The following is a 22,739-nucleotide window of genomic DNA, read 5'->3' on the forward strand; positions in this document are numbered from 1 at the left end:
TGTGTGGGGTTTATGGGTTTGGTGTTTGGTTGTTTTGTTGAGGTTGTTTTTTAATCTTGGTTTCCCTGCTCATTTGCACGGCAATGCAAAACTCTATTCAGCTCTCAAATTTGAAATAGTGGATCATACATGTGAAATTAATTAGCAAATTTTGAAGTCCTGGTTCTAGTTGGTGAATATTTCAGAGGAATTCAATTAAGATTCTTCAGTGTAGCACTAGTTTATCAAAAATAGAAGAGTAAGGATGTGAAAAAAAACTCTCAGCTGTGGAGCATTTCTATACAATAAAGCTCTTTGACTCAGCAGAGCAATGTACAATAATTAGATGTGCCATATCAGCCATTAGAGAGTAGTAAAATCCTTGCAAATAATTTGTTGGCAGGCCTGCCGCTCCCAGGTCCTCTGTGTTTTGGACCTGAACGTTCATATGGGAGTGTGCAATGCATTTTCATCCTAAACTGGTGGCATTTTGAGCTCATGTTGCATAACACTTCAGATGTTGGCACTGGGATGTGCTATTTGAAGGTAAGAGAACATGCTAAAAATGCAGTGGTGATAATATGAGCACAGTAGGAAATGGTTCAAGCTCTTAATTCCGCACTCAAGCACTTTGCTACCTTTAAGCACCTCACTAGTGACATTGATTTCAATACTCCTGACTGCTCAGTGGCATCCAGAATCATGCCTACGTGAAGATAAGCCTCAGAGTGACCAGCGCTTTGCACGCCTGAGTTTTACAATATCTGACCTACTCAGAAGTACTTCATTGTGTATGTTATTTCTTCTTCAAAATAAATCAATGGAGTTGGGGGAAAAACTTGTAAGAAATTGTCAGTTTGCAGTCCAAAAAACCTCGCAGACCTGTAATGAGCTGATCGGGTTGATGAATGAATGATAGGATATTACTTAATTTTACACAGCAGAAAATTTAGCTTGTTGTTGACAGATGTTTGAGATGATTCCCATTGCATGTTAGCTTTAGTAACTGTGCCTTTTTCTGAATTCAGTGTCTTGCAAGCACACATCACCTTATCTCCATGCTCTGGTTCTTTTTTATATGTAGTGAATGGTACTTACCAGGTCTGCTTTAATGACCTGAGGGATGCATGCACATTTTTTGAAAGTCCCTCTTTGGTACCTCTGGGCTATAGCTAGTAGAGCATAATAAAAGGAACTTATCAGTTGGTTTCCTAAAAATATTGATAGCCTGCTTGTCTTTTTTTATTATTATTCTCAATATTATTGCTATATGTATTTCAGAGACTTATCCAGCATTCGGTGCTTTAAACTTGACATTGTGATGAAATGATCTAAAGAACTGTGTGGAGCGTGTACTGCTCTTCTGTCCTTTCCCATGGGCTGCATAGACAAGACGTCACCATTCTCTTCACCAGCAGTAAATATTCTCTTAAGCTTCATGTCTGGTCTTCAGGTGTTTTTTCAGAAGAGTGTGTTTGAACTTGTTTATGCCTGAGGAACCCATATTTTGTACAAGAATAATCCGTACTAATGCTTTATAGTGTGCTCTTTGAGGTTTCGACAGGTTCATTCTGCTGAGCCAGATAGTGAAGTCCTGCAGGATGAGATCTTGGGGATCAAAAGACAGTTTCTGGGGTATCTTTTAGAAATGTAAATTGTGATCCTGTTCTGAAGGAAGCTTTTTTACCTGTGTGTTCAGTGGGGTCTCCAGTACCCCTGTAGCAGTAATGCTTTGTTGCAGGCATCACTGGAAAATCCAGCAGCAGGAGTGTCTGTCTGCAAGGAGGCCGGTTCTGCCGAGGTCAGCAATGGATCGGTATTTTCCACGGGTTGGACGTAGCACAGCATTTCCAGCGTGCATAGTGGGACTGCTGCAAAGCTGTTTGCTTTAGCTCCTGTTCCCTTCAGCGACCTGGGCTGTGAAAGCTCCTGCAGGATGCCTGTGCGTCGGCACCGGGAGCGTGAGCTCAGGCCTGGCTGAGCTCCATCCCACCCCTAGTGTCCCCACCATCACCTTCTGTTGTCTTCCCCGGGACCTGAGGGGTCTCTCTCTGGTGGGTTTTTCTCCTCCACGTAGAACAGGCATTGCTTTGCTTGAACTGCGAAATGCCTCTGTAGTTCATTCTGCGGCAGGGGTGACCTTGCCTTAGCTTCTCCTCGTCAGCCCGATTTGCGTGGGGGCAGGCACGTGGTGAAGTAACACCGCGAGAAGCCGTTGTAGCAGCCACCGCGGAGTGGTCACTGTAGAGCTGTAACCTCTGCCCTGTGAAGGCCACCTGGGAGCAGTTAGAAGCTCGCGAGGGGGGTCCTGGGTGTGCTCAGTGCTGGAGCGTGGGTCAGTGCTTGGGATGGGGCAGCCGCGAGCCCTTTGTAGTGTTGCTCTTCTGGAGCAACTGCAATAAATAGCATTAAAGAATTGGGTTGGTTTGTTATTCCGCTGAAGTCATGAGCCTGGTAGCTTTGCTGTCCTGCAAACCACACACTGATTTGTGCCCGTGTAAAGGTTGCATGGAAATCTGCCGAGTCAGGCGGTGAGGCTTCCAGCGCTGGGGCTGGGAATGCTGAAACACGAGGGATGTTCCCACAGCTCTGCGCTGGCACTGTCGGCTGCCATGGACCACTGCCACAGCTCCTCTTCCACGCTTTCCGAATCGCCCCACAAGCATCGGAGGCTGCGTGAGGTGTGGGGCACTGGGAGAGGGGTGGTGGGGACAACTGGCAGCAGAACCGGTGCCACCAGCAGCATGGTCCCTGTGCTTACTGCCGGGAGGAGCATCTCCAGGGGGCACGTCTTGTGGTGTCTCCCAGTGCCACGTGGATTCACGCAGGGCTCTGTGACAGTCCTGCTGTGATTTTTCTTGGGGGACATCGCTCCAGAGACGTTGGAAAGGACATCCCTTCCAACCCCAACCATCCTGCTGTGGCAGCTCCAGTGGGAAGCGGCGTTTGGCCCAGCCATGATCTTCCCACTGGCTTGAAAGCTGAGCGTGGCTGGGCCTGGTTGTAGCACAGCTATTCCGACTGCAGCTGCCTGGGTGGACAGCAGCAGGATCCGGTGGGACAATTGTTGATCCTGCCCTTCCAAGGCATTTGTGGGGAAATGGAATTTAAAAACCGATTTTTTTATTGTCAGCTGGGGTCAAACAATTGGCTCGGTCAGGCGGTGGAGGTGCAGGTCAGCCCCTTGTCCCATCATAATGAAATTTCCAATAAGTAGTTTTAAATTGTAATGTCCAATTTCAATTGTAAAATCCATAAATGTGATAAAATTGTGCTTCTCCTGCCTGGTGTTCAGCTGTTCTCAGGCTGTTGGCCAGCAGTAATTTTCTTGGCCCGCATAGATCTGTAAGTAACCATCTTGGGAATAAAATTAAAGAACAAGCTATTTTTCAGCTGTTCATAGTATACTTTTTAAAAAAAAAAATTTTAAGCCCTGCATCTTATAAGCCTGCCCTTGTAACCTGCTGAGTTTGTGGGATTCCCAAAGGGTTTTTAAGGTTTGCTTTAGAAGCACCTTTTCAAATGTCATTTCTTCCCCATCCCCTTCATTCTCCCTGTGAAAACATGAAACTTTAGTAACTTCTGAGATTTTAGGGGGCAAACAATGCTAAGGACGTGCTTTGCAGCAAACTGTAGCTATTCCAGTGCCCCGCACAAGCGGTGTTATTACTAATAGGTAATAGCGTGCGGTTGGTAGCACTGCTTTTAGGGGGTCCCATCATGTAAGAAATCCACTTCATTTGTAAATGTGAGAGAGGGGTTGATGTGGGCAGCTGCAGTCCAGGAGATGCAGTTTTTCTTCTTGCCTCTGCTCTGGTCATTACTCAAACCCACGTGAATTCACTGGAAATGGAGCTTTCCTTATGGCTGTAGCTGTTACAGTGGAGGCAGTCCTTGGTTTTTGCAAAGCGCTTTGGGATTCTGGTTAAGAGCAATTAGTGACTTACAGAGGTGATTTGTGAGAATTGAGTAGCAGCCACTGACTGAACAACATGCTGTTTGGCAACAGTTCCACTCCAATCAAAACCTGTTGAGCGCAACAGAAACGTTAGTGGGAAAATTTCAAGAAATTACTTTGTTCTTTTGGCTTTCATTTTGAAACTTTGTTTCAGAAACGTCAGAACATCACATTTCATTTGCCTTGTTTGAACACACGTTTTAATTTAGCAGGATGTTTAATATTTTGTAGATTGTCTTTAGGACTGCATACTCAAAAAAAAAATGTACTTATCACACTGAAATAATTCAGCATTCACAGTGTATATGTGAATATTAATGTGAATTCTTCTGACTTTCCATTTCGCGAGGAGTGTTTACAACTGAAGGTGAGACCAGCTGGCAAAATACTGACATTTTTTGAGGTTTACTGACTAGTCAAATCCCATTTTCAGACTCTACAGTTGTGCAGTTGCTACATCTGATATCTGCATTTTTGATGCATTTTTTTCTTGTATTTCTGTTGTTAGAAGTGGGAACAATTTGAGGGAGAGGGCAGAAAAGAAATGTGTGGTGGCCTTCTGAAAATACTTGTTTTACTGAACCTGAGGAATTTTGTTATGCTAAATTTTAGCATGGATTTTCACTAGTACTTAAAAGAAAACCATTTTACTGATTATTTCTGCTGTAGTAGATTGGTCTACTCTTGTTTTACTCTTGGATTTAAATCTATGAACAATTATACTAAAATATGCAACAAAACCAACATAAAACAAATATGCATATGGTTTAGATAATGGACTCTCAAATGTTTTATTTACACAGATTGTCTGTGATGTTGTCTTGTTATATGGGAAAAGAGAAGAGCCAGGAAAAAAATGGTTTTTTTCTTTAATATTTACTTTTTCCAGGCTAATATGAAATATATAAGAGGCTTCTTCCAAAAGTTTTGCCCCCAGAAGCCAGATTATATCAGCAGCTCCCTGGTTGCCCTTTGTTAATATCCGAGCGTACAGTTAGGTATTGTGGACCAGCATATCCCTGCTGCTCTGAAAATCAAATTGCTGTGGTGAAGTCTTCCAGTTTTTCATCAGTGGCTGACAGCAGGAACTGGTCCCGTGTGTGCATTGGGACCTGCAGAAGAGAACAAGCAGTACCGGTGCACGGTTTGGGTGTACCAGACTATTCCCCTGGTGGGATTCCTTTTTGATGAAGGATGATTTGTTTTCGGGGACGTTAGAATGTGTTTTGTCACCTCTCGGGGTGGAAGACTGCCAAAATTCGCAGGCAGACACATCAACACTTGAGGCGTAGGGTGCGCCCAGTGAACCCAGCAGTTCTGAGGTTTGGGACAGCTTGGACATCGCAGAGGTGGTGTGTGCCAGGAAAATGTGGGGCACCGGCAATGCATTGGGCTTTTTGTGCATGTGCAGATCAGCCTAAGCGGGTCTGACATTTCCCAAATGTGTTGGGCTCTCGGCTCAGATGCAGCGGAGTCGGTGTGTGCGCGCATAGGGCAGAGCAGATTGCTGGGTGCCTGGTTGGAACAGCCTCCTTGGCAGAACAGAGGCTGCATCTGGAGGAGCTACGTGTATTGTTGCCTGCTCTCCATAAATATGCCTGAAAATGGAGAGAGGATGAAGAGGCAAAGAGATGCACTAGCTTTCCTTTCTTTTGGGCACTTGAAAGATTTAAGTCAGAGCTGTTTTGAATAGAGGAAGTCATACAACAAAGGCTGGAAACTCAGGTCTCTGATCCCACAGGCTGGAGAGTAAAGGTTAGAGGGGTTTAGGATTCACCCTTTCCTATGTTCCTCTCTTCCTTTCTTTGCATTGTGTTCATTTGGAGGTACCCACCTGGTGGAAGACTTTGCATGGCCTGTATTGCCTGGCTTGCATGTTGGAGTTAAGGGTATTTTCATGTTGGTACAGGGGTCAGCGTGTACAGACATGCATGAGCACTCAGGCTTCCGTGTATGTTTGTGAGGCACCTTGTGCCTTCATGGGGCTGTTCAAATAGTCACAACAAATTCCTGTTTAGGTCGTGTAATGGCATTTGTCGTCTTGCTTCTGCCGAATTCACGGTTCTCTGACCAGGAATGAAAGAAAATGACCTTATCAGCTGTGGTGATGCTTAGAGCCTGCGTGGCACTTGCCCTATCTGTCACGCAGATGGGTTTTGAATGTCATAGTGAGTAGATTAAAGACAGCTTGGCTTTGCTGTATCCTGCATTGTTTACATTATGGAGTTCTGGCAGACCTTTCCCTTTTGATGTTATTAATATTAAAATAGCGTAGTTCTTTATATTGCAGAGATTGTTTTCTAGTTTGAGTCTGACAGGCTTGGCTGTGGGGCTCCAGGCATCTCTGCTGCCCTTGGGACAGAGCCAGTGCTGAGCCTTCCCGTGGGAGCTGGGCGAGGATTGTGGCTGCAGTGGAGCTCAGGATGGAGATGACACTGTGCTGGATAAAATGCTGGATGGGGAGCCTGGCTGGTTGAATCCTATTGTGTGTAAACGCTGCCTGGACTTCCAGAGGGGTTGTTCTCAGGTTGCAAGAGTATGCGCCAAGAGTGGGTTTTCCTTCCTTTATTGCCCAGCAAGTAGCATGAATGGCATTATACGGTGTCCTGTTGTGTAAGCCATTCACTGTCGATAGTTGTTGCGTGATATGAAATGTCCCCAGAGACTGTGTGATGCACTTTCATTTGCAGGGATCCCCTTATAAAACCGGGAGCGTGATCAGAAAGAGAAACGGGGAGGTTGCTGCTTCTGCATTTTTCCCCACCCCAGAGCAGGCTGCTGACTGTGCGGTTCTCTAGGTGTATTTCCAGGAGACGGTTGGGATCTGATAAGCCATGTCTGGCTCGTGTCCTGGCTGCCAAGGAGGACGTCCACGTGTCTGCATCAGCACTGCTGAAAGAACCTTCATTAGCCAGCAGTTGTTCAACATGTAAGATGACGCAGAGGGCTTTACATCTTTTTTTTTTTTTTTGGGGGGGGGGGTGTTGGTTGTTTTTTTTTCCCCTCCTGTATTGTGTTTGCCATATCCATGTTTGCCATCAGCATAGCCATTTGTTTCTGCAAACATTTCTCACCCGCTGCTCTGGACGGGGTTGCAGGGGTGCTGGTGCCCTTGGGTAACGGGGTGTGTGCTGCAGCTGGTGATGAAGCAGAACAGCAGCTCTCTTGAGGTTTGGCAGAAAATAGTTTCTTACGTTATTATTCTTGACTTTTTTTTTTTTTTTTCCAAAAACAAAAGGAAGCTTTAGCAGGTAGGAGGTTGTTGCCTTGCCACAGAAACATGTTCTCGCGTATGACTGCTGCGAAGGCAAAACCACTAGCTGGATCCACCCCTGGCTGTGGCCAACATTTGCTGTCCCAGTTAGTGATAAAACCCCCGTTCTCACTGGATCATGAGACACATGATTATTAAGCTTACACCAGTCAGCTTTTTAATCAGCGTTAATTGCTGACTTTCCTAAACCAAATTCTTTTAAAAGGAAGAAAAAGCTGGTAACAGAAATAAATGGGAATTTCCGAAGGAGTCTGTGTTAATCTCCCTCTTCTATCAAAGCCACCCTGAAACCGCATGGACAGAGATGGATTTTCACAAAAGATGAGTGCTTGGGGGAGTGATGTCCGACATGGTAGGGTCAATGAAAAGAAAATGATGAACAAAACCAATGCAGGCCAGTGAGCACGTCCACACCTAACAAAATCGAGCTGGAAATACGTTTCTAATTAAACTGGGTCAAACCATGTGTGCAAACCAGGTCTTTAAAAATCACGGTTGGGATCCTTGTTTTTTCCAGTCCTTTCCACATGATGTAATCTGTTTTACCTATTCAAAGTGGGTGTAAAATGCTAACAGTGGCATGCTGGTGCTTTATGCTCACCTTGCACTCATTTGATTACAGAGTAAATAGCAAACAAGAATTGGGGCTGGGGAGCCAGTTTCTAAAGGTGGCTCAGTGACTAATTTCAGAAGCCCTTCTTGGTAGGCATTTGGTTTTCTGTTACCCTTCTGTTATTGAATATAGTTATTTTCTTGTGCAAACATGTCAAAAATACGTATTTTCTGTAAGCCTCAGTGGTGCAAACATAAAAATATTTCTGCAATGTTAATGTTAAGACTAGAGAAAAGTAGCCTACAAGCACTGATGAGAGATGGGTTTCTATGTCAAGGTAAATTCTGCAGCTGTTTAAACTTTCCTGGGTTTTGAGGAAAACCTAAGTAGTAAAGCTAGCAAAATGCACTTGCAAATTTGTCCTTTCTTATCCTGTCTCCACCTCTGACCTCTGCAGTGCCAATTCCTGCGTTGAGTCCTTTAGGATCTCTGCTTGTGCATACATCCATGGCCCCTGCTTGCTCTGTAGCCACCCCCTGGAGCAGCGGCTGCTGCCTGCGGCTCTCGGCTGGCTGCGGAGTGTGACCTGCGCCCTGGCAGGCGGTGCCAGGCTGGAGCCCTCTTTTCTGCAGGGAGGGACTTTGTCTCCAGCCCCGATTTTTCGCAAAGCACACGGGGGTTGAATCATCTCGGAGATGATGGCATATCTGTCTGTCCGGTTCGGTTGGAATGGGCTGACAGGTTACAACATGGTTGGATGCAAGGGCGGCACAATCACATACACCTTGTTTTCTTAGGCAACCTGGCTAAGCTTCTGTCTTGGATAGTGGAGGAAATCTTGAAATTCCCTGTAATCCCATGTGCCTCCCTGAACCTAAACGTTCAGAAACTAGAAGGCAATACTTGGGAAGCATGTTTTCTGGTGTGGTGTTTTCATATGCTCTTTGATTATTATTTCTTTTTTAAGATGCTATTGTTGTAAATAGAGGCCTAGTTGTATACATTCCTGTTATTTAAATATGTGGGTTGGCAATGTTGTGGAGTTTTAGCTGACCCTGTGAAATTTTTCTCTGGGATGTATTACCAGATTTATCCTAAGAAGCAATGAACTGTTGGTGGTGTATTTTGGCATCTGGATGTGGATGACGGAACATGCAAGGAAGCAAAAGGAAGTTATATTGAAACTTGTGGATGGCTAAACTTTTAGAGTAAATTTTGAAGTGAATACAGTTAGAAGATGATGTTAAAGCAGAGATGCTCACTTTTAAAACTTGTATTATGCATGTAAACGAGACTTCAGATGCTTTCTACTCCACGTTTCTCCAGCAAGCTGCTGGCATTAGCTGGGTGCCTTGTGGAAGTTTAGGTTGTTTCGTTGGGTGTCTTTTTCTTTCTTGACAGCTGCTTTGTGATGTGATGCAGCTGGCTGGACAAGCTATTGCCATTACAAAGGTAAAGGAAGCAGACAGGGTTCAGGGCTTGGAAAATGAGAAGTGTGTTTGAGACCATCACAAGAAGGGTTCTGGTGCTCTGGTGAAGAAGAGCCTTCATTGACACCTGCGGTTTCATAGGCTGGGCCAGTGGATTTCAGTCTTAGAGTTCTGAACATTTATATAAGTGTTTGTGTACGTGTGCATGCACTTTTGTCCATAGTCCCGTGGTCCCCGTTGTATTTGGTGTTGTACAAGCTTACAGAGGTGGCATTGCTGCCTGGGAAAGCTGAGTGTGACATACTGACTAACAAATCAGGAGTGAGAGGAATCCCGTTAAATCTATATGCCTGTGAATGTAAATGTACGTGTGATCAATCAGAATAGCAAGTGTTCTCAGTTTCCATCTGGCCTTCATCTGTAGCTTTGTGAAGAGGCTGATTTCCAACAGGCAGCAAAGTCTGGGTAGTAGAAGTGCCGTTGGCTGTCAGGTATTTTACACAAATGGACACACTGCAGCAAAGCCATAGGTTAATTTCTTCCTTCACAGACTCTGGCCCAAACCTGTGAGGGGATCAGTGTGAACGCAGATTCTCCAACAGAGAAAGCACTAGATATGCACACTTTTTCAGTGGAGAACTTGGTGCAAAGTGGGATTTGTTTTGTTTGAGAAATCTGACCTTTTATAGGGCAAATTCAGATCCAGTAAATTCAACAGCAGAAATTCCTGTGGGCATCAGTGGAGCCGGAGTTGCATGCAGGAACACAAGCATTAGGAGAAGCTGTCGGTGGGAAGCCCTGCAGAGAGCCCCTCAGAAGCATAGGGGACAGGGAGAAGGGGGTTGGGGGGTCCCCAGCCTGGGCTGTGGGGGGGCAGGGGGTCCCCAGCCTGGGCTGCAGCGCTGTGTTTGTGCTGCCCAGATGCAGGGTTCCCTGTATAGTGCACTGCTTCGTCTTAAGCTGTACTAAGTGAACTTGGCTTGTTTGAACAGGGCAAGGCAAAGAGATGAGCATTTCAAAATCTGGTAAAGCTGTTCAGTTGTTAATTGCAGGAAACTCTTGGTACCTTTTGTGACCAGTTCTTCCCAAGTCAGCTGCTAGTTTGCATCTTAAACGCTGGCAGTTATGCTAGTCCACGTTGCTTAAGGTTCTGCAGTTCTTTAGCTGTAATGTGTTTAGCCATTTTCTTGAAGTTACTCTGCAAGGATGGTTTGTTGTTTGTCTTTTTTTCTTCTCAAGAGTTCACTGTTCCTTTCTGTCTCTCTGCCATGATTGACTTTGATCCCTACAAATAATACAGAAAATTGGAAGATCCAGCACTGAACAGCAACTGCTTGTAGCTGTTCAGGAACTATTACTGCACATTATCTGACCTGTAGTTTGCTCGAGAGGAGAACCTTTGCCAGCCAGGCTTCTGCTGCACAAAGCTGATTAGATCAGTTTAGAAAAAAATAACACCAGGGCTCTTCTGGAATTCAGATATTTATTTTTTTTTCTTTAGAAAAGCAAACTTGGAAACACTGCTCCTTCTTAATTTCATTAGAAAAGCAAGGTAGACTTTACTTTTAAGAATAATTAGAAGCGTAGTCTGGTTTCATTTTGGAGACCAACTTAATACCGAAAGCCTTTCCAAACATTTAAGTAATTTTCCCTTGAGCTTTGTGGACCATCTGGCCAGTAGGATTTTGGAAGGAAATAGGAATTGACTGCTGCGGCAAGATCAGTGCCATGTAGTTCGTCTCTTACAGAGCTCATTCAGAAATCTGGAGACTGATGTATTTTCTCAGAGACTAATCGTGTCCATTAACTCCCTTGTAATTTTTAGAGAGGATGTGTCAAATGGAGCCAAATGAAAAGGCACTGAGAGGAGTTCTCTTTTTTTCCTCGGTTAAATGCTCTGTGAAGGCTTTTGTATGTGTGTGAAAAATATGACCTTTCCCTAGGCAAACCTCAGATCTTCTGAACTCGACAGCAGTACTCGGTGGAGTTTTTGACTTCAGGATTCACCTCAGGTGAAGAGAGTTGCAGGGAGGGTATTTGCCATGAAGTACTGAAGGAGAGGCTCAGAGACCTCAGGAGAACCCCATTTAGTGCCAGTTGTCAGTGTTGGGGTGCCCTGTCACACAGTCATCTGTGGAGAGATGCGTACCCGCATGGTATTGCAATCTGCGTGAGAAAAACACCAGCAGAACTGGAATGAAAAAGTCCATCCCCTTTAAGGTTTCGTAGCTCTTATCATCTAGACTGGAACTTGCAGTCTGAGCTGTGTACCCTGCCTGCCTTAAAGCCTTTTTAAAAAAAACCCAGCAACACAATTTTAACCCATGTGGCACATTGTCTATGTTCTGCATTATATGCAAGGGAAAATTAGTCTGTGTTACACTTATTGTCCATAGGAATGCTGAAGGATTTTTTTCTAAAATTCAGTGATACCATTGCTGGGGGCTTAATGTGCACACAGTTAAGTTTATGGGGGATAGCAGGCTAATGAAGCCTTCCTTCATCAGCATGTGTCTGGGAAGGCTGCGTCACTGAAAAAGTTAAAGTGTGACTCTTGAACATGAGGTTTGTAAATGCTGTGTGCAGCTTGACCTTCAGAGCTTCATAGTGGTGGTGAGCCAAAAAACCTTCCTTTGAGGGATTCCTGCTCTGAAAGTCTGGCCACCCATCAGCTGACCTCCTGCCGTTCAGCCCTGACGTCCTTTCGGCAGGATGGGGCTGGTGGGACACGTTTAACTGCTTGTGACTTCATCCAGCAGAGATGTGCTGCGTATAGATTTTCCCCAGTGCCCTGTATTTCTTTTAACAGATGCACATGAGTCAGGCAGCGAAAATTCAGCGGGGTGGAGGGATTCGTACCTCTCCCTAGACTTAGCATCTCAACAGCCCCTGGTCTGCAGAGTGAGAGCCTTCCAGAGGCTGAGGCTTTTTTCCTAAACTGTTTATTTTTCTGGATGAATAGACTTTCGGCACGGCGGACCTTTGCTGCTATAAATCACTGCTGGGCTCCCCGGGTGCTGAGCGGGACTGGCTCCGTGCCAGGGCTGTTGCAACCCTCCTGCCTGCAGCAAGAGGAGCCGTGGGGCTGCAAACAGCCTGCATCCCCGCATCCCCGCATCCCCACCGCCCCTCGTCCCCGCCGCCCCGCGCTGGGCAGCAGGGTCCCTGCTGCTCTGGGCTGCCTGCACCCCCAGGCACCCCCAAGGCAGAACTTCCACTGGAAGAAGGCTGGCAGTGTCCTGCGAAGCCTGCGTGCACCTGGCAGGGGCGGCAGGCCGTGATGGGGCTCATAACAGACGTTAAGAGGCGTGACAAATGGCAAAGCCCAGGATGAATGGCAAGGCTGTTGAAACTGTTGTTTGTGCACATACTGAAGTGAAGCTCGCAGAAATCGGGTTTTGCGTCGCAAGAAATGGAGTGTTGAGGAAAAGAGTGCCCAGCCTGCTCTGCTTTTCAGACCTCTCCTCACATTCACTGTGCTGCTCTCCGAGTTGCTCTCCAGACCCTCATATGGCCCCAAAATTTTGCTTTTCTTTCCTTGCTGGTAGCAGCACCCGTTCAGGAGCCTTGTGGTTACCTCTAAAGCACCTGGATGACTTTCTGAGCAGAGGAAAGCCAGAGCTTCAGTGTTTGTCTTCCCCTCAGACCTCCTGAAGTATCTCCAGATAGAAAACCAATACAAAAATCCAGATACAAAACAGGCCAGCTCGAAGCTGGTGGGAGTCTGGTCCTTCCCCAAGAGCAGTTGGGCCTTCGGGAGCCCCGTGTGTCCCGGGGCAGCCATGGCACTCGGTGAGGTTAGCTTTCCGAGCGCCATGCCGTGCTGCGGCTCTCCATCACCCGCTGTGGCCCACCAAGGGCTACCCTGGTTTGACCTGCCCCAGGAGGAATGCTGCCACTCTTTCAGAAGCTTCAAATTGATACCTGGGATATCTAAAGCATCAAGCGTGCCGGTTAGCTGAATATGGAGAAGCTGCAGGTTTGGCACTTCCCTCCATTAAGCATCGGGCTACAGAAGATTGCACGGGATATTCTGCAGCAGACACCACCCATTTCAAATAAATAGTTGACAAAACTCCTTTCTTTGTATTATGACTAGCATGGCATTTTCAGGAGTGTTTAGTGTTTTGCTTGATCTTGCTAATTGCAATGTGAATGACCTTTTTGGGAGCAGGTTTCAAAAGCCCAAAAGATCAATCTGTAGGTCCGGTCTTAAAAAAGTATGCAGTAGCCTTGGGTGGTAATCTGATCAACTGCACATACTGTTATTGCAAAAACATAGATACTCAAGCATGTGTTTGCAAAGGGGCTTGGATTTGTTTCTTTTTTTTCCATTTTCTTTTCCCACTGGTCTCCAGTCAGATACAGACAAACATCAGGCAAAGCAAACAATCTGCGTTTCCACTTGTACAATGGGAGGAAATAGGAACTGAAAGGATAAAAAAAACCTGGACAGAAAAGCTGCTTCTGGTGCCTCTTGGGTTTTACAGTTCATGAGGGCTGTGGTACAGACACTCGCAGTAGAGGTGCAAAACTGTCCTTTTCCCCCAGACATCAAGGTTGTTTGATCTGGTACCATTGAAATGACCCCTATCCATCCCTGCCTTCTAGACAGTGCGGGCTTGGGTAGAATTCTGAGTGAGTGATAGAAGTTACACACTCTAATCTCTTCTCTTGGCTAATGTGTTGCTATTTTAGTATATGGGAAGTCCTGCTATACTGCTGCCAACTTAGTCGTCTTCTGTAGTGTTACGAGTTACAGTGATATTCTTGTTTGCTTAAGCATGTGACACAAATAGGGTCCCTGAGAGAAATTCCCGATTATTTTTTTTTTAACATGTTGCCCCTGAAACTACTAAAACTTCATTAAAAAAAAAACAACAACCCCCCCAAAAAAACAAAACAAACTCATAAAACCAATACTTTCACTCTGAGTGAGTGCAAAATACCCACTTCGAAGATGAGGAGGGGAGAGAAAGAAGTAACGAGAGGAGTGGAATGGCCTGTTCTGCACAGGAATAGGGCAGTGGTGTTTGCTAGGAAAGGAACTTGGTTTTTGCTGAATGTTCAAGTCATTTTTCCTATATAAATGTGCTAACCTCTACAAAATTATCCTTTTTCATTTGGAATGCAGTGTAACACTTTTTAAAAAATATTTTTCATTTCCTTATAAATAGTATATATCTCTAATATTTCTTCATTAAGGTTGCATGCTTTGTGCTCTGAGTGTTATAAATTAACTTTTGTTCTTTTTATATCTGTGTGGAGACACGTTAGATTTTACTGTTAATGTTTTACAACCTGAGTTCTGGGGCACGCTAAATCGCGTTCGACTTCATGGTATGGTCTATACTGAATGTAATAAATCTCAGCTAACTTCTTGGAACATACCTAATCATAAAGTAGAGTGGGAATTGGCATAGGGGGGGGGAAGAAACGCAAACCAAAACATAAACCTTAAAGAACATGTCTTGCTTATTAATTAATTGTAGAAGTGTATTAATATTTATGTTGTGCATTACTTTGACCAGCTGTGGACAAGGGTGGTCATATTTTATAGCGTTTAGGTGGCATGCTTTGCCTTCCCTGGTAGGAAAGCAGCTATGGTCAGTTCTGAGGGCAGTGTCAAGTCTAAGTCAGGTCAAACAGTCCCATCACAACCTACGGGACTGGCTGGCGGTCCCTAATGATGGATAGTCAGGGAGCAACGGAAAGCCTTTATGTTGCTGAAGCAGTGATGCTGAGCTCGTTCGGATGCTGCAGCCTGCTGTGTGTTCTTCCCCTCGATAGCAGAGGAAGCTGCCCAGCTGCTGTCGAAAGAGGGTGTTGATGGAGGGAAGGGGAAACGTGACATTTGGCTGGGCTGGCCAAGTGTTTTTGGGTGAGACCTAGGACTCTCTGGAAATTGGGTGCCAAATGTGGAGGTGAAAGGGCGAGCGTGTTGCATCCACACGGTCAGCATTCAGGCAGCACAGCTGGGCTGTGGTTTTAGGAAGTTCCTGCATCCTGCGCTGCTGGCGTGAAAGCAGCCACGAGGGAAGGAGGGTGTGCTCCAGCTGGGAGAGGGAGCCGAGGGCAACCCTGGGGGTGACCTGGATCAAGGCCCAGGCTTCCAAATCTCAGCGTCTCCCAGTATCACAAAGAAGGAATGCTCTAGGGAAATACAATTCTGTGATTTACAGCCCCGAAATACAACAGATGTCCAGGGACGTTATGCCGGAAGTGCCACCAAACTTTATGATGTCAATCAAAGTAGGCTTTCTGCAGCCTGAGTTGCGTGATTAAAAGGATGAAGCTGTAATCAAAATTATAGCTGCATTCCCACCTGGCTGGTGTCCTGAATTTTTCATGGAGGCTTTAAAAAAAAAAACAAAAACTTTCTGAAACTAGTAATTATCTGCCCAAGGCTGGTATCTGTCTTGTGGTGGTTTGGAGGTTTTGTGTTTTCTGTGGGGTTTTTTTCTTCTTTTTTTAAACTACCAGAATTGGTGTGGATTGCATGTCATAGTTTAAATGAAAGGGATCATTTCTGAAATCCAGTGCTAGTACTCAGTGCATGACTGACCCTGAGCTCTGCCTTAGACCGTTAACTAACAAAAACAAGCTAGAAACTTCCAAACTCTTAGTAACTTGGAATTCATTCCTGTCCCATTTCAAGTTTTGCATTACTGCTGTATTTTTAGCTGAAGAGCTCCAACCACGAGTACAGTGGGTTTTCTCACATGGTTGCTGAGACAAGGTTTACAAGATTGGGCTTCCTGATAGAGCTGTCCGGTAAACTATCTTCTCAGGTGGCACTTCTTGGCACCAAACCGCTACAGCCCCAGATGTGTGAACCCTGACCGCTTGTTTACGTTAGTCAAGACCCCGAGGGACAGCAGGATGTCTGTTGTGAGCAGCCATATGCTGTGAAACAGCGGCTGTGGCGAAACTGCAGAGCGAGAGCAGCCCATCTGCAGGTTTGATGTTCTTGGGGTCCTCCTCCCGGCCGTGCTCACCCATCGGGGAGCACCCTGCAGCTGCACGGGCAGCATGAGCCGGCACAGCTGGTGTTCACGGGCTGGTGATAGCACACGTTGCTCATCTCTTCTAAAGAACTGGTTCTTAAGCAGAAAATCCCTGTGTAGGTGGAAGGGGAAACAGAAGGATCATGACTTTGTTAAGGTCATGTGGAATAGGACATAGGGCTTCCTGGATCCCTATGCAGAGCATTGTTCGTTTGATGCATCATCTCGTAAAGGCTTTCCTTGTGTTACCAGGATGGAAAGGGTGGAGAGGAGAGGGGCGAAAGGGTGGGGTCCCATCCTTCAGGGTGCCGAAGGCTGAGCTGGCAGCCTACCCACAACCACAGGGGCTGTACAGATCTACCCGTGGTGGCCTCAAACTTCAAATTTCATAAGTAGGTTTTGAACAGGAAACCTGCTCGCTGCAGTTTGCTTTCGGTAAGAGCTTGCAGCAAAAATAGCTGTGCGCTCACCTCGCTCCCAGATGGCAGCACGCCTCCGTTATCCCGTAATAAATGCATCTGGGTGGGAAAGTCCTCTGGCCTTGAAAGGTCTCCACCTCCAACAGCCAGGTCTTGCTTTCAAATACAAACCTTCAATATCCAGAGAAAGTCCCAAGAACTGAAGTGTGTGGTAGCTACCAGCTTTCTGGGTCCCACGAGCAGGCAGTGATGGGAAGGGGCACCCAGGAGCCCCTCAGCCTCGTGCAGGTGTTGTGAGCTGCTTGTGGCTGTGCACAGCATAAGTGTGCTGCACGTGTGCGTGCCTGGTGGCAGGGTGTGTTCGATGTGAAATTGCCCTCTGCTGTGGGTACAAAGGTGCAAACTGGCAAGTGTCCAAGGCGTCTAGCATCTGGGGGGTAGCCCTGCACATAGGCATCGCAGCCTCGCCAAAAATGCTGCTTTTTAAGGGAGAGAAAAGTGAGGTCGTGCTTCTGGTTGCAGGTGGAACGTGGACACAAAAAGGGACTTTTGCATGGTCAAAACCACCAGCTTCATGCTGCCTGGGTATCCTGCAGCACGGCAGTCCCTGCCCTTCACATGCACTTTTTCCTGCTGCGGTTAAATGGGGACAGCTACATCAGACAGACCCAGAAACACATGGACGTTAACGAGCGCCTGTTGCCAAAAAGGAAGCGTGTGGTGGGACTGCCGTGGGCTGGCTTGGCTTGGTGCGCGGCGCTGTAACGGGACAGCAGGGTCATGTTGCCTGGACTTGCAATCATGCACATCAAATCTGTCGGTTCACGAGTGGGGAGAGAAGCTGACGGCAGCTGTTTGCCACCCCCAGGAGGAGAGGTCTTTGCAGGATCTGGGAGGGAAGCTGTCCAGCCAAGCTCTCTGCACGTGGCTCACAGCCTTACCATCCCAGGTGTGTGTCACTGGGACCTTGGCTCTCTGGTTGTAATTGTGGCCCAAGCCAGGGACTGCCCGGAGTTTTTGTTGGGAAAGGTTTTGTACGTGACTGAATGCATCGCTTTATAAATTTACTTAATTCATGTAAAACCCCTTTATCAACCAATAGCTTGACCGCTAATGCTGATACTCTTGTTTGATGTAAATAGAAAAATAATACGTGTCTTGACCCTCAGTCAAGAGGGCATAGATAAGCGATGCCTTTATCTAAGTGATCTAAAAAGGTAAATACACATCCAGTGGACATAACACTGAGCAATCTGTCCTATTCCATGTATATCTCCCTGCAGAGATAATGCATGCTTGGAGCTCATCAGAACCAGATCTTTGGCATAAAGCATCATGCATAAATGTGGCTGCAGTGAGCGCTGTGCAGATTTGAAAAATGTGTGTGCTGGCTCCAGGTTTGCTGGCTGTTGCTGTAGTGACTGACTGGCAACTGCGGCAGACTGTATGCGGAAATATTTTCTGGTGGAGACAAGGAATTTAGCTGGACTCAAAGCTAATACGAGAATTTCTTCCAGCTTGGATACTTCATCAAAATGTAGGCAGGGAAATTCAGTTTTAGAGAGTCATTGAGCTTCAGAATCGTTCGTGTCTAAGCTCTGTATGAGCTTGATGGTGTTGAGTGCTGTGTTCTTGGGTAGGAACATCGGTGACTTCCAGATGGCTGTGGGATGTGTGGCTGCATTCTCCAGAGTGGAAACCTGCTCCCAAATGGAGCATTTGAGTGAAAGATGAAACGTTTTATTAGGGAAACGGGCCCATTGACCATTCCTGCCCTCTGCCCAGTTTCTGGGGAAATGTTATTCAAGATCCTCCATTGCAGAGCAGGCTGATTCCCTGCAAAGATCTGCAGAGGATGGGCAGCGGTGGATTGCAGAGGGCTGGGAGAGCCACGTCCTGTGTTCTTCCTCCCATTTTGGATTAAATCAAAAATTATTAACTTTTGCATGTCTCACCACTGAAAGTAAGTGGATTTTTTTGATATCATTTAGCTGGGAAGAAGTTAAAAGCCAGTTGCTCCTAGAAGCTTTAAACAAAAATCACATCACCACATTTCTCAAAGCAATTCAAAGAAGCTCGACCTTGTGGCTTCAACAGAAGTAGCAATGTGTGAGTTCCCCATGAGCTCTGGCTCACCTCTGAGATTTATTGATAAATGAAAAAACAAGGGGCCAGGCCCTGAAACCTTTCCTTACTTAGGCACTAGTCTCAGTGTTTAACAAGAAGCCCAGGGCTGGGTTCAGGATGTTTGCTGCTTTTAGCGATGTCCAGGAAAATGAAACAGTTTGAAAAACCAGTGTAAAGAAGAGAAACCTGTGGGTTGATTTTGTTTTTTCCTGAACTGCCAGCGCAGTCACAGCCTGTGCGGTAAAGCAGGTGTGATGTGGAGCGTGTCGCGCTGCTCAGATGAGCTGCACGGGCATCGGTGGGTCTTCGCAGGAACGTTTGTCCTCTGAAAGCCTCAGCCCTCTCGGTGTGGGGGCTGGCACTAGCACGCTTGCTTTTGGGGGGGCGGGTGCTGGGTTCCGTGGGTGCCCGTGTGCAGCCACTGCTGACAGGGCAGCTGGTGTGCGGGTGAGCTGCTGGGTGGCCTCGCTTCAGCCCAATTTTTGTTCATAACTAACTAAATAGACAGCAATGTTCTGGGGAAGAGGAAGGATAAAATTTGGGATGTCCCCAGGGTTCTTGGATTATTTTGTCTCCGCTGACCGAACCTTTTCCTTTGGCAATATTTAAAGGAAAGGTTTTTTATTTGTGTGTATTGGGATGATGTCAGAGGTGGGGAGAAATGATGGGGTGTGCTGTGTAATTCTGGCACATTGTTTGTTGCATACATTAGCAGGTGCAGAGGCTTTTGAGATGTATTGCTCTACGATAACGATCAGTCCTTTACTTTGGGAAAATGTACAACTGTAATAAAAAATAAATCTGCCAAGATGGCAGTAAAATTAGTATCTCATAATGAAATGTTTTCCCATAGATATATAGCTGTAGATACATATTTAGTTACACTCTCCAAGGTTTGTTTGGTTTTTTTTATACGCACTTTTAAACTAATTCATCCCTTTTAGATAATTGATGAAAGGCAGATGTTAATATATAGCTATGTTTACCTTTTCACGAGGTTAACCTGCAGCCCTCCGCATTACCCTGCACCAGCTTGTGCTGGTGGGAGAGGATGAGCTGCTTCAGTTTCATGCAACTAAGAAACATGGAAGAGTCTTCAAAAGGTGGGATGACAGTTGTGGAAAATGAATCATTGTGAGTAGAGAATTAGAGCAGACCAACAGGAATGAGCTTTTACCGATCCTTTCTCCAGAAGGGTTCGGAATCTCTGGTGGATTGAACTGCACTTTTGTTCCAGGTTAAAGGGGTCTAAAAGAAGCTGAGGGTGTGAAGTGCATGTGGTTAACAGTATTTACTTCCACATAAGGGCTGCTTTGCCCAGTGAGAGAGTATTTATTGCAGGTGAGCCTGTGCAGAAGGGATGGTTGGATGCAACCCTGTGTGTTTCCGTCAGGCTGGCAGTAACTTTGTGCAGTGTGAGGACGATGGGGCAGCGAGACAAGTCACAGGGCACAATCCTGCCCTCTGCACACACCAGGCTCCTCTCCTCCAGCAGCCAGCCCAGCTGCAGACACGGGAGCATGCTAGAGCCTGGATCAAGTTGCACATCTCGGTTAACAGGGGCACATTTGTTGTGCAAAGATGAATCACTACCCCAAAACAAAGGGGCTTGCTGTTTTCTTTCCTGTAAATGCTAATTTTTCATACCTTTGGGGGGGGGATTTTATAATCTTATTTGTAACAATATAAGTGAATGAGAGTGGCAGGTTTGCGTGCAGCAGGAATAGCTGTGGCTGAGGAATAATGGGTGTTTGTTACACGGAGGGACAGTTGGACAAAGTCATGTGCTTTGAAATCAAAACTGAATGCCAGGCCTTTCCCCCTTCCTTACTCTGATGAATATTCAGTATCAAGTGTGATGCTAGCCTAGCATTTATTGATGTGTTTTTTCAGTAAAGAAGCATGTCTCCGTGCTTCACTGTAGTTACGAAAGTCGGTGTTGATTCTTGACATCATCCTTTGCAGAATGTGCACAGCCCAGGGGAGACTCATCGTTCCAATGGGATGGGATGGGATGGCCGCCTGCTGTGTGTGGTGCCTGGAGCCGTGGCATTACCTGCGTACTTGCCTCCAGACAAACTCTGGAGTTAAGTCAGGGTGCCAACATGTCTAGCATGACCGTGTTTTGTGGAAGGCCCTCTCCCTATACTGCCAAGACATTCAATGCCTGGAAACATTTGCAGACAATGGCCTCCAACAAAGGAGCTGTGGCTGTGCAGAGGAAGCTCGCTGGCTGGGATTGACGTCAGCTGGGATGGATGCTGACCAAACACCGGCATCTGTTGGGCTAGCACTGGTCACTGCCCATCTGCGCTCAGCTGTGGTGGGATGTGTGTTCTGGGCCTGGTGAGGGTGTGTCCCCTTTGTCTTCCCCCTGAGGGCTGTGATAATGCATAAATCCCATCGTTCTAGTTGATGAGAAAAAGCTTTGCAATCCCAGGAGTGCTGCCACGGAAAGAGGACACTTATAAATATACAAAAACTCAGCAGGATTTAGTTTTCTGTAAAAGAAAACATGACTGTGACATATCGCCTGAGAACGTGGTATCATTTTTCTTTGATGCAGAATTGCTTAGTCTTAGAAATAACACTCGTATGCAATTTTGTGCAGATAGGACCTAGGTTTTAAAATGACATCAATTCAGCTTTTAATTTTGAAGGTGTAAATTGCACCTGCAAATCATTTTGTCTGCAAACTGCAGCATTTCATATTTGATTTCCTGATTTCCTATGGCTTACTTAACCGATGTCAGTTAGTTATTTCAATATATAGCTTTGCAGGCACTACTATTTCAGGAACAAAATTGCAGTCTCAAAGCTTCAGACCCATTTCTGAACATTTGATAGAGGTGAGAAGTTGGGATGTGTAGCCAATCCACTGTCCATACAAATGTTTTGATAGTGTCCTCCACTATGAGATTAGTGTGGGTTATCATGGTGAAAGGCTGCATCTGTGGCATCTTTTGAGAAACCTGATCTAACCAAGCCAAGAAACTGTGCCATTTACAGCAAGATTCCTGGTTGTGTTTCTAATACACGTTCTTGTGAACCATTTTTTATCAGTCTCGATATCAAGTTTGCTCTTTTAATAGCTTTATTCCCTATTACCTTATTACCTCCCTTTTCCTAGCTTTGTTTTCAAGAACTGGCTCCTGACCTAGTCCAGAATTACCAGTTATCTGTTGCTTAATAATGGTTGAGGGGTGTGGGGATTTCACTAGTGGAGCGTGTGTACGTACGTATACACACACGGAGTCAAAGACCCTGGGAGAGTTCTTCCCCCCCCCCCCCCTCCCAATTACCTCTTTATAATACAAAGCCTCTGCATGCTTATAGGGAGGTAGCAGAGATGCAGTTAACTCAGCTGCAGTAAGGATTTTTAAAACTAAGCATTTCACAGTTAAAAAGCCTTTAAAAAAAAAAAAAAAGGTAAGAAAGTACATACAACTTTAGTTTCTTGGCAGCCACATACAGGTTGCCAGATTGATGTACTGAAACCCAGAGTTTTCTCTTTACACTGAGGTGAGCCAGGACATGTGGGGTGGGGAGGTGGGGACAGTGCCAGCTACCCAGCGCCTTGCTTCCCCAGCGCACCTCAGCCTGGCTCGCAGGGCGAGAAGGTTGGTCTGGGTAGGTCATCCTGGGTCTGTGCTGAGAGTTCCTCGAAGGAGAAGCTTTAGGGGTGGCAACAGCTGTCGAACAGGAGTTGGATGGAGACCCATAAACTCGTGCCATGTTGTGTTCTGGCAGCGGAGGTCTCCCAGGATTGCTGTTTGCTGGGTGCTAAAGGGGGAAATTGAACCCTGCAAAGGTAACTCGGTTGACTTCACAGCATGGCAAGGGCATGGGTCTGATAACACATCACCAACTGCACCATGGCAGTTATGTATCACTACGTTGTTGGTACATGTTTGAAAGCAAGTACTCAAGCCCAGTTGTTACATGCTTGATTTGTTACTGTACACGCAGTTTGCATACGTGTTTTACTTACA

At 46.0% G+C, this 22,739-nt stretch overlaps 1 protein-coding gene across 7 annotated transcripts in view; it reads left to right on the forward strand.

Annotated features, from left to right (window-relative positions):
• NRK (Nik related kinase) overlaps positions 1-22,739 on the forward strand; it is a 105,617-nt gene that overhangs the window by 12,189 nt on the left and 70,689 nt on the right. The window contains exon 1 of one of the 7 annotated variants that reach the window (XM_055727211.1): positions 463-525. The exons of 5 other annotated variants lie outside the window; for them this stretch is intronic. In XM_055727211.1, the coding sequence (XP_055583186.1) occupies positions 478-525 (48 nt within the window). In that variant the 5' untranslated portion in view covers positions 463-477. Of the gene's footprint in view, positions 1-462; positions 526-19,832; positions 19,851-22,739 lie in introns of those variants that run through there. One more of the 7 variants, XM_055727213.1, reaches the window with a different exon arrangement.

This window comes from Falco cherrug, chromosome 15 (assembly GCF_023634085.1).
Source record: "Falco cherrug isolate bFalChe1 chromosome 15, bFalChe1.pri, whole genome shotgun sequence".
NCBI classification, from domain to species: domain Eukaryota; kingdom Metazoa; phylum Chordata; class Aves; order Falconiformes; family Falconidae; genus Falco; species Falco cherrug.